The 12,548-nt window shown below is 35.7% G+C and overlaps 1 protein-coding gene across 1 annotated transcript; it reads left to right on the top strand.

Annotated features, from left to right (window-relative positions):
* The first annotated feature begins 3,400 nt into the window (after positions 1 to 3,400).
* On the top strand, positions 3,401 to 8,552 carry LOC131145713 (S-linalool synthase-like). Its single transcript, XM_058094910.1, has 12 exons — positions 3,401 to 3,784; positions 3,875 to 4,067; positions 4,573 to 4,793; positions 5,000 to 5,123; positions 5,220 to 5,329; positions 5,452 to 5,681; positions 5,984 to 6,099; positions 6,297 to 6,395; positions 6,726 to 6,941; positions 7,146 to 7,275; positions 7,415 to 7,660; positions 8,235 to 8,552. The coding sequence occupies exons 1-12, from the start codon at positions 3,433 to 3,435 to the stop codon at positions 8,550 to 8,552; spliced, it is 2,355 nt and encodes a 784-aa protein (XP_057950893.1). The 5' UTR covers positions 3,401 to 3,432.
* Positions 8,553 to 12,548: the final 3,996 nt, after the last annotated feature.

Raw genomic sequence — 12,548 nt, 5'->3', positions numbered from 1 at the left:
TTAATAATTTAAACATGATAATAAAGATAAATAAAAAAAATACTAATAAACTAGAAAATTAAAATACCACAATACATACTAATCTATATATATAATACAAGTTAAAATACTAAAACTAGCACAATACAAAATACTAGACATAAATATATGATATTTGCTAAGATTCTACATATAACACCATACCGTAAAACTAAATATATAATAGGAGCTAAAATATCAACATAGACCAATAATACTAGAATATAAAATATATAATATAGACTAAAAGAATGAACCTACCATAATATTAAAATACTACATGTACGTTATAAAATAAAATGCCCAAACATACCGTAATACATACAATCATAATAATAATAATAAATATTCACAAATACTATAATATGTAGCAAATTACCCTAATACTATATATACTAAATATATAATATAATAGTATGATACCAAACCACCAAATATATTATGTTACCTAAAACATTAAACTTACCATAATAAATAATACTTTGCATATCAACATAATTAAAAGTCTCATAACAATAATAAATGTATAAAATTACTTAACATGCTATATTCCTAAACATACATGGTTACCTAAAATACTAAATTAGATATACGATACTACTTCAAATGCTAATTTGCTAAATACCTAATATATCTAAAATTCTAAAATACTAAAATATTAATATACTAAAACACTAACATGCTATATGACATTATCAACATCCTAAAATACTAATAATATGATACAAAGTAAACATACATGAATAAAATAATAAAAGAAAAATCTTGAAACATATATAAGACAAAAGACCACGTGTATTGTGTGTGCGTGTGTGTGTGTTGGTGCAGGAAACTCCTAGGGTGCTGTGTGCGTGTGTGTACAGGGGAGCTTATAGAGGGGGGTACCGCCGGATCTCAGAAATTGGTACAAGATTGCCAAAGATCAATCACGAACACAAAACAACGTCCTCATCAAACCACAAACAATGACAGTGTGTTCGCAGCTTATTAAAAAACAGGGTATAACTAACTTCATATAAGCAAATCATCATGAAAACACACAACTTTCCAGGGTACATGTATTCATCCAAAATGTTAACAAAAAATTCTCTTTCATCTGGCAGGGATGCTGTGGACAGTGAGTTGTGTTGTGCAGGGAACAAGGTAGCCGGAGGAGGTTTCAGCAGCAGCAGGGTCTGCTGCTCTGTTCTACTGGAGTGCTGCGAGGCTGGAGAAGTGCTGGCTATGGCTGCTGTGGAGAAGCTCTGGACTGAGGAGGTTGTTGGCAGAGGTCTCCTCGGTTGGACTGTGTGGCCGGCTGGCCCAGGAGGACTGCTGCTGGAGTGGCCGGAGAGGGTGCTCTGCTGCAGGGTGTGGGAGTGCTCGGGTGGAGGCTGTGAGCAGGGAGCGGCGGCGGGAAGACGCAGCAAGGGGAGGCCACCGGTGGCTGTGGATGTTCGCGGCGTGGGCTGGAGGGGCTGTTCGTGGTCGCCGGAGTTGCAGCTGTGGCCGGCGTTGCAGCGGCGGCCGGAGAAGATGGTGTTGTAGCCTGAATGGCGTGGCGTGAGGCGGAGGGGTCCGTGGACTACTGGCAGCAACGTGGCTGTCGGGTGTGGTTTTGGAGTGATGGAGCGGTGTGACTGCGGCTGGCTGTGCGTGAGCAGGAGGCTGCAGGAGGGTGGTGATGGGAGAAAGGAGAAGATCGTGAAGAAGAAGAAGAAGAAGGAGAAGAGGAAGAAGCTCAACAGAGGGTTTTTTCTTTTAGTTTTTCCCTGTGCTCGGCTGGGCGCAGCGCCCCTTTGCTGTGTGCAGCTCCCCCATTTTGGCTGTGCTGCGCCTTAAAAATTCCAACCCTAAAAATCCTTCTTTTCCTTTCCTTTTTCTTTTTTATTCTTTTTATACTTTTATGGTAATAAAATATATGAAAATAATAATAATACTAATAATAATAATAATAATAATAATATATTAATAATAATAATAATAATAATAATAATTTTTGGTTATTTTCTCTTTTTCTTTTTTGTCCTAATTTTTTGGTTATTTTCTCTTTTTCTTTTTTGGCTTTGACTCCAGAAAACTCCGTGTCTTTTTAAATTTGTACTCTTTTCTTTCTCTCTTAAGAAAAAAACATCTTTTGCTGCAAGAAAAGTAAGCTTTGAACTTCCTCGAAAAATATTTTGATCATGAAAGCCTGGTAAACAGTCATAAGAAGAAGCAAAATAAAGTACAAGCTACGACTGGAGCCTTCACCAATGCCTTGCAGCAATGGGTTACTGGAAAACATGTTGGCTTGGTTTGCAAAAGCCACCTATATTGACTGTTTATGGAGAAGGGGGAAATTTAGAGAGGACCACTTAAGTCACCATTCGAAGGCCACACAAACAAAAGAGCACTTCTGTACATCTTTAGGTACCACAAAGAGTTGCGTAATTGAGCTTCCAAAAGTCAAAATACTGCCAAATAGCATCCTGCCCAGGAGGCCTTCAAGTAATCTTTTGGCCAAGCTCGCGATATGGATTCTATAGGGTAGCAATTCACATGGAAAATGTCAAAAATCATCTAAAAAATATTGAAATGCCACAGGAGCATCAACAATCGTACAAATAAAACACTATCTTTTCTGACATATAATCAATTGCAGTCTGGATTGGTGGCGCAGAAAGATTTGAAGGTTGTGGTTAGCACGTAACAAATACTAAAATCTGATGGACTAATGATTTAAGGTCGTAATCAAAATACGATTACTCACCATATTGGTGGTGCAGACAGATTCGAAGGTTGTGGTTAGCACGTAACAAATACTAAAATCTGATGGATTAGTGATTTAAGGTTGTAATCAAAACACGATTACTCACCATGTACGGTCCATAAAGTATGTGCTCTCAAAATATTCGATATTCATTTAGTTCAAATTTTATAAAATAAGTTTATTTATTTATTTATTTATTTATTTATTTATTTTTATGATTTGGAACTTCAATTTGAGCAAGCCCTTTAGCCCATTTAGGCGGCACCAAATTGAAGGATAAAAACAATACTGTCATACATTTATAATAATTTATCTGATAAATCGAAAGTGAAAGAATTAAATTTGAGATCTTAGGCTCATCAAATCTACTTGGACAATTTATATAATGTAATATTGCCATTATGCCAATATTTATTATAACGAAAAATATAATGTGAAAAGAGACTTAAGTACTTCGTATCGAAATCAAACAGAGGCTCCAAATTCTAGCCGATAAGGGAGACTTTCTGACACATACAGTAATCCCTAATCATGCATGTTACACTCAGCGCCAGTTGTTGGGTCGTTTTCACGGCATGTTCCCTGCATGGCCCCTCATCTTATATAACTAGTACGTGCGCCTATGTAGTAACCCACCGGAAACCTGTGCTTTGACACACACACAGAACCCTTTTACGGCGGCCATGGCAGCGTCATCGAAACCCTCCAGCATTGACATTAAAAGTGTGGTTGATAGGGTGAAAGAACGTCACTCGGTGTTCCTCTCATCATCGTCATCATCCGTTGATCTCTACGCTTTTGTTTCCCCTTCTGCCTACGACACTGCGTGGCTAGCCATGGTTCCCGATCCTCAGCGCCGGCACCAGCCAGCGTTCGCCGCCTGCCTCCAATGGATACTGGACAACCAAAGAGTCGAAGGAATCTGGGGAGAGGTTGACGGCCACGGCGTTCCCTCCATTGACACTATTCCTGCTACACTGGCCTGCATGGCTGCGTTGAGGAGATGGAACGTTGGAGATGAAAACATAGAGAAAGGTTCATAGCGTCTCATTCACTTGTACATGTTTCTTAAAATGAATAGAGCTTGATTATTTACTCAAAGTATAATATAATTTTATATTTCAGGTCTGAAATTTATTCACGCAAATGCCGATAAGCTTCTTACAAGTCTCGGAGCTCATTGTCCTCGTTGGTTTGCCATTGTTTTTCCAGCAATGATTGAACTTGCAGGCACGAATGGTGTAAATGTGGCATTTCCCAACAGCATACGTGCGGTGGTGACCCAAATATTCTCCCATAGGCAAACAATCCTTGACACGTATGGATTCATGCATAAATTAATTATCATGAGAATGAATTTTTTTTAATGATGTGGAAACTCCAGCCACCCACAAGTCTTCTGAACCCCCGGTGCAAAACACCAAATTCACAGGGTAGAAATGTTGCCTCCTGCCCATTGACACATTGGTAATTCACCGTGCAAATCACAAGTGGGAAATTGAACCTGTGACCTTGAGGTCATCAAAGTCACTAGTCCGCCCTTACTACTTAAGTAAGCCTAGTTGGGCGAGATGAGAATGAATTGTCTTATAAAACCATTCAAACTTCTCATAATTTTCAACCTGGTGCAAATTAAGGTTTAGGAAGAAAAAATCACTCTCTTTCATATTACAATCTAAATAAATTTCAACAGTAGGCCGGCTCAACCGTTATATGTAATCAGAAGAACACCATCCGAAATGCATTTTACAGGATATCGAATATACAGTCGTAAAATTTATATTTACTTAATTAACTAATCATGCATGTTCATTAATATCCAGGGAAAAACTTGTTGATGGGTACCACTATCCTCCATTATTATCATTTTGTGAGAGTTTGCCCTCGTCCTGGTTTATCAATGAGGACATAATTCTTAATCATTTGGGCAAGGATGGTTCATTGTTCCAATCACCCTCTGCCACTGCAAGTGCTTATATGGTCACTGGAAATGAAGATTGCATTGCTTACCTGAAATGTCTTGTTCAGAAGTGCTCCAATGGAGGTAATTGATTAGAAATGAATTTTATTTAATTTAATTATCCATAATTCAATGGATGTAACTAATTAGAAATGGGTTTAATTTAATTTAATTATCCATAATAAAAATTATATAGATAGTTTAATTAACCTATTATTAATTAATTAACTAATGGATAAATAAACTCCTATCCTATGGGTTTTATTTTATTTTTATTTTAATTGTTGCAGTTCCAGCTATATATCCCATGGATGAGGAACTTATAAAGCTTTGCATGGTGGATCAATTGGAAAGGCTGGGGGTTGCCGAGCATTTCACTGGGGAGATCGAAGAATGTTTGAAACTAGCTTACAGGTAGTTTAAGAAAAAAAAAAAGTAAAATTTGCCTTCCTAAACTAATTAATATAACTCAAACATCCTATCTAAATTTGTAATGAAATTTTATTTCAGTAATTACAAGAATCAGGAACTGTCAGAATTCAATTTAAAGCCAGCAAAGATATTCAAGGATTCACTAGCATTTAGGCTTCTAAGGATGCATGGGTATAGGGTATCACCAAGTAAGTTTTAATTCCATGCTTGCTAACTTTTACTAAGAGGAAAATTTATCTCCATCCCACATGGAGTAGGAGTACTAAAGTGTTGATTAATAAAAAAATAATCAATTTCTTTTTATTTGCAGAGAGCTTCTGTTGGTTTCTACATCGCGAGGACATCAAAGGGTACTTGCAAAACAATTTTGAAGAATTCTCGAGTATAATGCTTAGCATTTATCGAGCAACAGATCTTATGTTTTCAAGCGAATATGAGCTTGAAGAAGCAAGATCATTTTCTAAGAAATTACTAGAAATGACTTTATCCTCCAAAAGTAGCAGCGACAATCTTATCATGCTCACATCTCTTCCAAGAGTGGTATTTAATTTCACTATAAATTATGTTCTCATTTGGGTATTTATGCATTTATTTATTCATGTACAATAGTCAAAGAGAGCATTACACAAACTCCATGCTTGCTTACATCTTAATTGTATTGGATTTGCTTAAATTTGCATGAGATGGTTTACAAAATATATAGTACTAAATTTAATTTGTTTGAAGGCGTGAAATTCTTTCTTCTAAACACAACTTAACATGAATTCTTCAATATATTATGCACAATATATATATAGATATATATATATATATATATATTAATTTTGTATATCACCACATAGATTGAACATGAGTTGAGTCTTCCTTGGATTGCTCGAATGGAACATTTGGATCACCGACTATGGATTGAAGAAAATGAAGTTTACCCTTTATGGGTAGGAAAGGCCTCTTTCTATAGGTATATGTCTTCCAAAATACATACATTAACACACACACGCGCACACGCGCACACACACACGCACACACACATATATATATATGTAAACATTTATCATGTGTGTATATATATATATTCCTAATTTTGTTTATAATTTATGCTTTCACGTGAGACATATTAGACATAATAAAATGTCTAACAGGAAATTTTCAAATTAGGTTATCATGTCTTCACAATGACGAGCTAATGCGACTTGCTGTGCAAAATTTTGAATTTCGACAATCAATTTATAGGAACGAACTAGAGGAGTTAAAGAGGTAGAGTTATAATTTGTATAGAATTTTATACACATCTTGATATATGTATATTTTGTTTTAGATACAAAACGTTGACACTCATATTTATGTATGCATGTATGTATCTGTGTATTTATGTATTTCTCAAGAATATATACTAACCCTAATAAATTAGTAAAGAGAGGATTGAAACAATTTTTTTTTTTTTTTATCATTAACACTTTCTACCATAAATTTTTCAAAAACATCCTCTTGCAATATATTGTAAACGTTGTCAAACAAAATAATTAAACATACTCGAGTATTTGTTAACTTCACCGATTAATTGTTTCCCTACTTATGGAAATACAGGTGGTCTAAGGATTGGGGACTCACTAGTATGGGATTTGGTAGGGAGAAAACTACCTACTGTTACTTTGCAGTAGCTTCCTGTTGTAGCTTGCCTCATAATTCTGACGTGCGAATGATAGTTGCAAAAAGTGCAATTGTTATTACGGTAGCTGATGATTTTTTTGATATGGAAGGTTCCATGAATGAGTTAATAAGCCTCACAAAAGCAGTTCGAGGGTGTGTATATAATTATAGTTTGATCATTCAAATAGATCAATTTATCCTTTCTTTTTTATTTTGAATTTGAACTTTCATGAATTTGAAAAAACATAATGTAGAATCACATTATGTTTTATTCAAATCATATAAATTTGAATTCAATACTCGAAATTTATACTCATAGATACAATCTAATTTTCTTAGTCATATATTAAATAACAGATGGAATGGAAAAGGCTTGAGCGGTGCTACTAAGACTATTTTTGATGCCCTAAACAACGTTGTGAGTGATATTGCTACCAAACATTTCCATCAACAAGGAAGTGACATAACAAAGGGTCTTCGAGATATTGTAAGCTTACTTTCCAGCATATAACTCTTGCATTGTTGATTATATCCTTCCTTTAATTTTATATATATATATATATATATATATGTTAGATCATCATGAAATAATGACAAGTGGATTTGATTTGGGGGTATGGTCCAAGTGGTATGAAACATTTGGATCATGGTTGACAGAAGCTAAGAGAAGCAAAACTCAATGCCTACCGTCCATGGATGAGTACCTCAAAACTGGGATGATATCTATAGCAATTCATACAATAGTTCTTCCAGCATCATGCTTCTTCAATCCAAGCTTACCAAATCACAAACTCAAGCCTTCCAAATATGAAACTGCCACAACTTTGTCCATGCAGATTGCTCGTATGTTGAATGACATTCAAAGTTACCAAGTAAGTTAATAAAAGATCATTTAATTTTCCTTCTTGTATCAGGGTATTAAGCTGAATTCACATGTATCACAACGGATATTGACTACATGTACGCTAAGTGACTTAAAAGTGGACATATGTGTGTACAAAAGTAACTAAGCAACTATCTTTTCTTTTTTCTGGAATTGTACCTACTCAAGTTGCTTGTGTGTGGTTGAAGTTTGAATAAATAAGTTTGGGACTTGTTTGGATTCAAACAATAAAAGAAGCTATTGAGATTTGAGAGATCTTACACATCTATAGAAATAGAGGGAGCGATAGTCTTTGTAGATTTGGGGATAAGGATTACTTTTGTAGCTCTATCTAATAAGATTATATGTTCATTATGCATGAGAGCTCCACCTATTTGAAGTCTTGTATCCACAAGTAGGCACATTGCCCAACTAGATAAAGTGTTGTTTTCTTTTGTTTTTTGTTTGAATGTGCTAAATGTGTTCAAAATCCCTAGATGTATTTCTAAGCATATAGGTGTTTGTGTGCATATGCATGCATACCCTATTTACTAATCAATGTCTTGTTCCTTTGCATATAACAGAAGGAGCTAGAGGAAGGGAAAATTAATCCTGTTTTACTCTACTTGAAAGAAAATCCAAAGGCAACCATTGAAGATTCAATTGCATATGTTACAGAGATACTTGATAAAAAGAAGAAAGAGCTTATTGAGGAAGTTTTGGTGGATGGGTTGAGTGCAAATTTGCCTAAACCGTCCAAACACTTCCATCTATCATGCACCAAAGTGTATCAAATGTTCTTCTACTCCTCCAACGGATTCGATTCCAACACCAAAATGCTTCCTCACATTCAAAGGGCAATCTATTTTCCTCTTCAAGTTTGTTCAGTGATGTCTCCATAAGCTAAGCTCATTGTAACGTTAGGTCATTACGAGTTGAAGAAGAGAATTTCGTTGATTGAAGTGCCCAATACTCAATTTGGCTCCGCTTGGATTAAGGATTTTGTTTCCAAAAAAAAAAAATGGAATAGAATCCATTTCCCATTGTATTTTTTTTTTTTTATATCATATACCATTAATAATGAAACTTTTTATTTTAATATAATTAAAAATAATATATATAATTAATTATATATACAATAAAATTTTTGTTCATCATGTTTACGCGAAAAATGACACGTAAGAATTGCATTCATAGAGTTATTATCTAGTTAAGAATGAACTAGACCATTCTACCAAGGATTTAAAGTTAGTGCTTTTATATTTCCTAATGAAGAAAAATGTAATTTATTTCTACAGCTTAATAAAATTATCTATTGGGTTTGTAGAAAATAGCAGTACATTCATAAAAGATAAAAGAAAATGTACAATTGTGCAGAATTTGAAAAACCCTAAAATTGACGTACTTAATAGTGTAGTATAGCAAGAACTTAAAAATTAATCGGTAGATTGACCATCGGCGATAGATTGGTGCACTCATACGCCAAATACTTAATCAATTTTGTCAAACCTTTGTAATTTGTCAAAATATAAATAAAAAAAATTCACAAATGGAGTTTGAGAAAGTACCTAAAAATCAGTTTAAAAAAATTCTTGAGAGGCTAAAAATTGTAAGGAAAAAAGAAAAACCTAAGAAGATAGGATTTTTTGCAAAAGTTCGAAACTTCTTTCAACTGTTTTGAGCATTTTCTAACCATTCAAGACCACCCAAAAACCATTAAAAAAAAGGTAAAAATATTTTGAAATGATAAAAATTGGTTGTACAAATTTGTTCAATTATAATTTTTTTTTTAATTACATAGAAACTCCAGCCACCAACAAGAGTGACCGTTGTCAATAGTAGGAGTAAAGATAGTGATTGCTTAGCGATGTTTTTTAAAAATAAATTTTGGTATTTGAAAAAGTTATAATAATGTGGAAATAGATTAGGATAAATTATTGCCGAAAGCTAAGTTTTGACAATATCCACATAATTTTTACAGCAATATGATAAATTGTACAGTGTCATACTAACTTAATGTAATATGACTTTTGAAGAAATTAAAATTGTGAGTAAATACCTTTAAATGGGGCCTACAGAAATTATGCAGAGAAACATTCAACATTATCTCAATGGAGCCTTTCAATGTTCAAATTATTCAACATATCAGATACTAGCCATAGACAATTGCAGTGATGCAGTGCAATCAATCATACTGTTCATAAAATTAATTAATTATGAATTAATGATGAATAGGTTTATACTGGTAATAATAGCTGCAGATTAAATATAAAATAGATATTTTTATATTATATTTTTTTATTAAATTAATAATTTTTAAAAATATTTTAATCTCCCGTTTGAAATTTGAAAAATGTGACAAAAAGGAAAGAAAAATATAAAGGAATTCAATTTCTCATGTTGTGTTATTGAGAAAAGTGAATGAAAAAGTAGTAAAAATTATATCAAATCAATGAACAAAATTCTTAATCCAAATGGACCTAAGAGTAAAAAACACCAAAGTGAGGAGAAATTCCTTGAATATATATGGTTGAGATTCTTGGTTCTTCTACCATACATTGCTATAACACTTTGCACACTTAAAATTATCATTATCGTAATAAACAACATATCATCTAGTTTAGAATGATCTCACAATATATATAATGCTATTTATTATGTAGAAGAGAGGATCTGTATCGTCACATATGCATATGAATGATTCCAATTCTTTTGTTCTGTATGGATATCTAATTGTGATTTTTAAATACTTGTTAGGCAACAAGATAAGACTTTAATCTAAAGTAAGAAATTCAATATTCTAAAACCCAAGCCGCTGTTGCGACGAGGGAAGACAACGACGGAGTTGGAGCGTCCTGTTGTTCTGTGACGACAGCATTGGAGCGCCCTGCTGTTCCGTCGCCCCAGACGGCGTTTGGGTGTCCTTCTTCGGCTTCACTTGAACGCGAGGTTTCTGTGAAAGCCTAGTCGCTATGAGGTTTTCTCCTACTTCTCTGGAATCTCTTGCACGTGTTGGAGCGCCCTGTTGTTCTGTCACCCCAGACGGTGTTTAGGGGTCCTTCTCCGACTCTCTTTCTGCCCCGTGAGTTTCTATGAAACTCTTGTCGCTATCGCGACGAGAGAGGACGACGATAGTATTCGAGCTCCACCACTAGACTTCGGCGAGGCGCTCTGTTGTTCCGTCACCCCAGAGCGTAGGGAGTCACCGTCGGTGCTATTAGCGGCCAGTGGTGGAGCTAGGACTGACTCTCGTGCAGTTCCAAGGGAAAGGAGGAGTTACATCTATCTTCGCCAGCGCCGCCATCTCTGCTGCTTCAAAGAACTCGTTTGCCTCAGCGTCTTTTTGCCACCATCTCTGCCGCAAGTTGCAGTGGCAACGGTACTCATTGGAGAGCAGCAGCGGCTTTGTCTCCGGCGTTGGCAGCGAGTTGGGCTGCGAGAATCTGAGACGACAACAACAATGAAGTGGTGACGGTGAACCTGCGTCAGTGACATACGATGATGGAAGACGTAGGTCTACCACAGATTTGATTTTTATTGATTATATTTTATTTTGTTTTTTGGTGTGCAATATGGAAAATAGGTAGCTGATAGACATGATCGTGCCATCTACGGTAGTTGTTACCGGAGGGTTGAGGGGAGGTGTCGACGCTAGTTTACGGGTTATAGGGAGTGATTCGGGGGATAATAAGGTCGAAAAGGGGAAAGGTTTCATTGGGAAAAAATCATTTGCGGAAGCCTTGAAGAGGCTAATCCCATCTTCAAAATTCAAAATCCCGTTAAGGAAACCAAAACTAATTAATGGGGAATTAGGTTTTGTTTTCTCGGATGTGGAGATGGAAAAGGCTGCTGAGGATCTGAAGTTTGCATTAGTGCTTAAATTTCTTTCTGCAAAGCCATTTATTAATATCCTTCGGAGGCATATTATCCAATCATGGGGTCTCTTTGAAGTCCCAATGATAAGTTTTATGGATAACTATCATATTCTGTTGCATTTGGTAAACAAAAAGGATTACATTCATGCATGGGCACGAGAAGGAAGATGGGTGGCAGGGTATCAATTTCGGCTTTTTAACTGGTCCGTGAATTTCGATGTAAACAAGGAGCCATCGATCGCACCTCTGTGGATTTTCCTACCAGGTCTGCCTTTACATTTATATAGAATGGTCTGTTTACAGAGTTTGTCCACTAGATTTGGTAGATTCCTGGGGACGGATAATGCCACATTATATAGAACACGAGCCACTGGTGCGAGATTATGTGTTGAAGTGGACTTGCAGAAGGATCCTGTGGAGGGTTTTCCGTTGGTGGTAGGACAAGAGCAGAATTGGCAAAGGGTAATATATGAGAAGAGGGGTTTCTATTGTAATAAATGTTGTATGCAAGGTCACACTGAAGTAGCATGACAGTTTGGAGTTAAGCCTAAAGATAAAAGAAAGGTAGGTATGATGAAAGAGGGAGATGAAATGATTTGGAAAGAAGTTGGTAGAAAAGAGAATATGATAGTTGAAGAGGAAGGTCCTATTTTGAAGATTCAGGATCAGAGGGTGGAGGAGAAGAAGGATGGAAATGTGAGTGGTCCGTCGAATGGGATTGAGAAAAATAAAGAAATTATGAATGAGGTTAATAATGTGGGCACTCAAAAAGTGGATGAAGTTAATTTGGTAAATAAAAATAGTAGAGAGAAAGTTGATCGTTGTCAAGAACAGAAGTCAGGGATGGTAGGGGTGTAGGTAGAACTGCGAGGTTGTTCTAGGTCTGCCCAGGAAATCGGAGTTGTGTATGAAGGGGGGAGGGGAAAAGTTGAAAAAGACAAGGATGAGAAGGTGATTTTTGGTGGAGGAGGTGGATGAGAGAGAGGGTGATGTGGAGGGTGTAGTGTGTCGAGATAATTATGA

Source organism: Malania oleifera, chromosome 13 (genome assembly GCF_029873635.1).
Source record: "Malania oleifera isolate guangnan ecotype guangnan chromosome 13, ASM2987363v1, whole genome shotgun sequence".
NCBI lineage: Eukaryota > Viridiplantae > Streptophyta > Magnoliopsida > Santalales > Ximeniaceae > Malania > Malania oleifera.
Note: the sequence above shows the minus strand (reverse complement) of the source record. Positions and strands in the feature narration are given on the sequence as shown.

What these genes read in the sequence shown, in the direction of transcription:
- LOC131145713 (XM_058094910.1), top strand. Translation starts at nt 3,433, where the DNA reads ATGGCAGCGTCATCGAAACCCTCCAGCATTGACATTAAAAGTGTGGTT. An exon ending in GGAAAGGCCTCTTTCTATAG is followed by an intron (nt 6,100 to 6,296) that starts GTATATGTCTTC and finishes TTTTCAAATTAG; the next exon opens with GTTATCATGTCTTCACAATG. An exon ending in GAACTAGAGGAGTTAAAGAG is followed by an intron (nt 6,396 to 6,725) that starts GTAGAGTTATAA and finishes ATGGAAATACAG; the next exon opens with GTGGTCTAAGGATTGGGGAC.